This window comes from Pteropus medius, unplaced genomic scaffold (assembly GCF_902729225.1).
Source record: "Pteropus medius unplaced genomic scaffold, Ma_sr-lr_union100, whole genome shotgun sequence".
Lineage (NCBI taxonomy): Eukaryota > Metazoa > Chordata > Mammalia > Chiroptera > Pteropodidae > Pteropus > Pteropus medius.
The window spans coordinates 22864051-22864920 of NW_024351073.1; the positions used below are offsets into that span (position 1 = coordinate 22864051).

General features: G+C 73.4%; 1 protein-coding gene across 3 annotated transcripts in view; it reads right to left on the reverse strand.

The window, feature by feature from the left end:
* Positions 1-531, reverse strand: part of SRD5A1 (steroid 5 alpha-reductase 1) — a 16263-nt gene extending 15732 nt beyond the window's left edge. Inside the window, exon 1 of one of the 3 annotated variants that reach the window (XR_005648681.1) lies at positions 169-524. Coding sequence is in view for 2 of the 3 variants with exons in the window: in XM_039842810.1 (XP_039698744.1) it covers positions 169-449 (281 nt within the window). In the remaining variant the exon portion in view is untranslated. Of the gene's footprint in view, positions 1-168 lie in introns of all 3 variants that reach the window. The other 2 variants (XM_039842810.1, XM_039842809.1) reach the window with 2 other exon arrangements.
* Positions 532-870: the final 339 nt, after the last annotated feature.

The window sequence follows — 870 nt, forward strand, 5'->3', positions numbered from 1 at the left end:
AGGCAGGGGGAGCCGAGCCGGGGAAGGGGGACAGCGCGGGCAGAGGGAGCCCGGCTGGGGGCGCAAGCAGCGGAGGCCCGGCCGGGGGCGAGGGGCGCGGGCACAGGCAGAGGGTGCCGGGCCGGGGTCGCAGGCAGCGGGAGCCGGGCCGGGAACGCCAGCTGTTACCGATGTATGTAGTGGACCACAAACATGGCCAGGAGGACGCGGTTGGGCCAGCGGCAGAGGCGCTCGGCAGCCGTGGCGACGCACACGAAGAGTGGCACGACCAGCGAGGGCAGCTCCTGTACCACCCAGGCGGTGGTGGCCGACAGTTGCCAGGCGGAGCCAGGCGACGTGTAGCGCCCATAGGGCAAACCCACCACCTCAAGCAGCACGGAGAACAGGACACCCAGGGCGCATTCCAAGTAGGCGAGCGCGTCCAACAGAAACCGCTCCGCCAGCTCCATCTCGGAGGACGGCAGGCGCGCTCCAGGGCCCTACAGCCGCGGCGGGCCACATATAGGGCGGCGGCGAGTGGGCGGGAGTTGCCTTTACCTGAGGCTGGCACAGACCGAGGGCGCGGGAGCCGCAATCCGCACACCTAAAGCGCTTTGGAACCGGCCGGCGCGCCGATTCGGCGGGTAGAACCAGTCACCGGAGCGCCCCGGGGCGGTGCTGGAGGCGGATCCGGGGGCTGCCCCGCCCCACCTCACAGCCCTAGCCCCGTCCCACCCCACAGCCCTAGCCTCGGCCCTCGGAGGCGGATCCCCGCCCCTCGGAGGCTCGAGCCCCGCCCCTCGGAGGTGGATCCCCGCCCCACGGAGGCTCGAGCCCCGCCCCGCGGCCAGAGCCCCGCCCCCGGGAGGTGGATCTCCGCCCCGCGGCTCG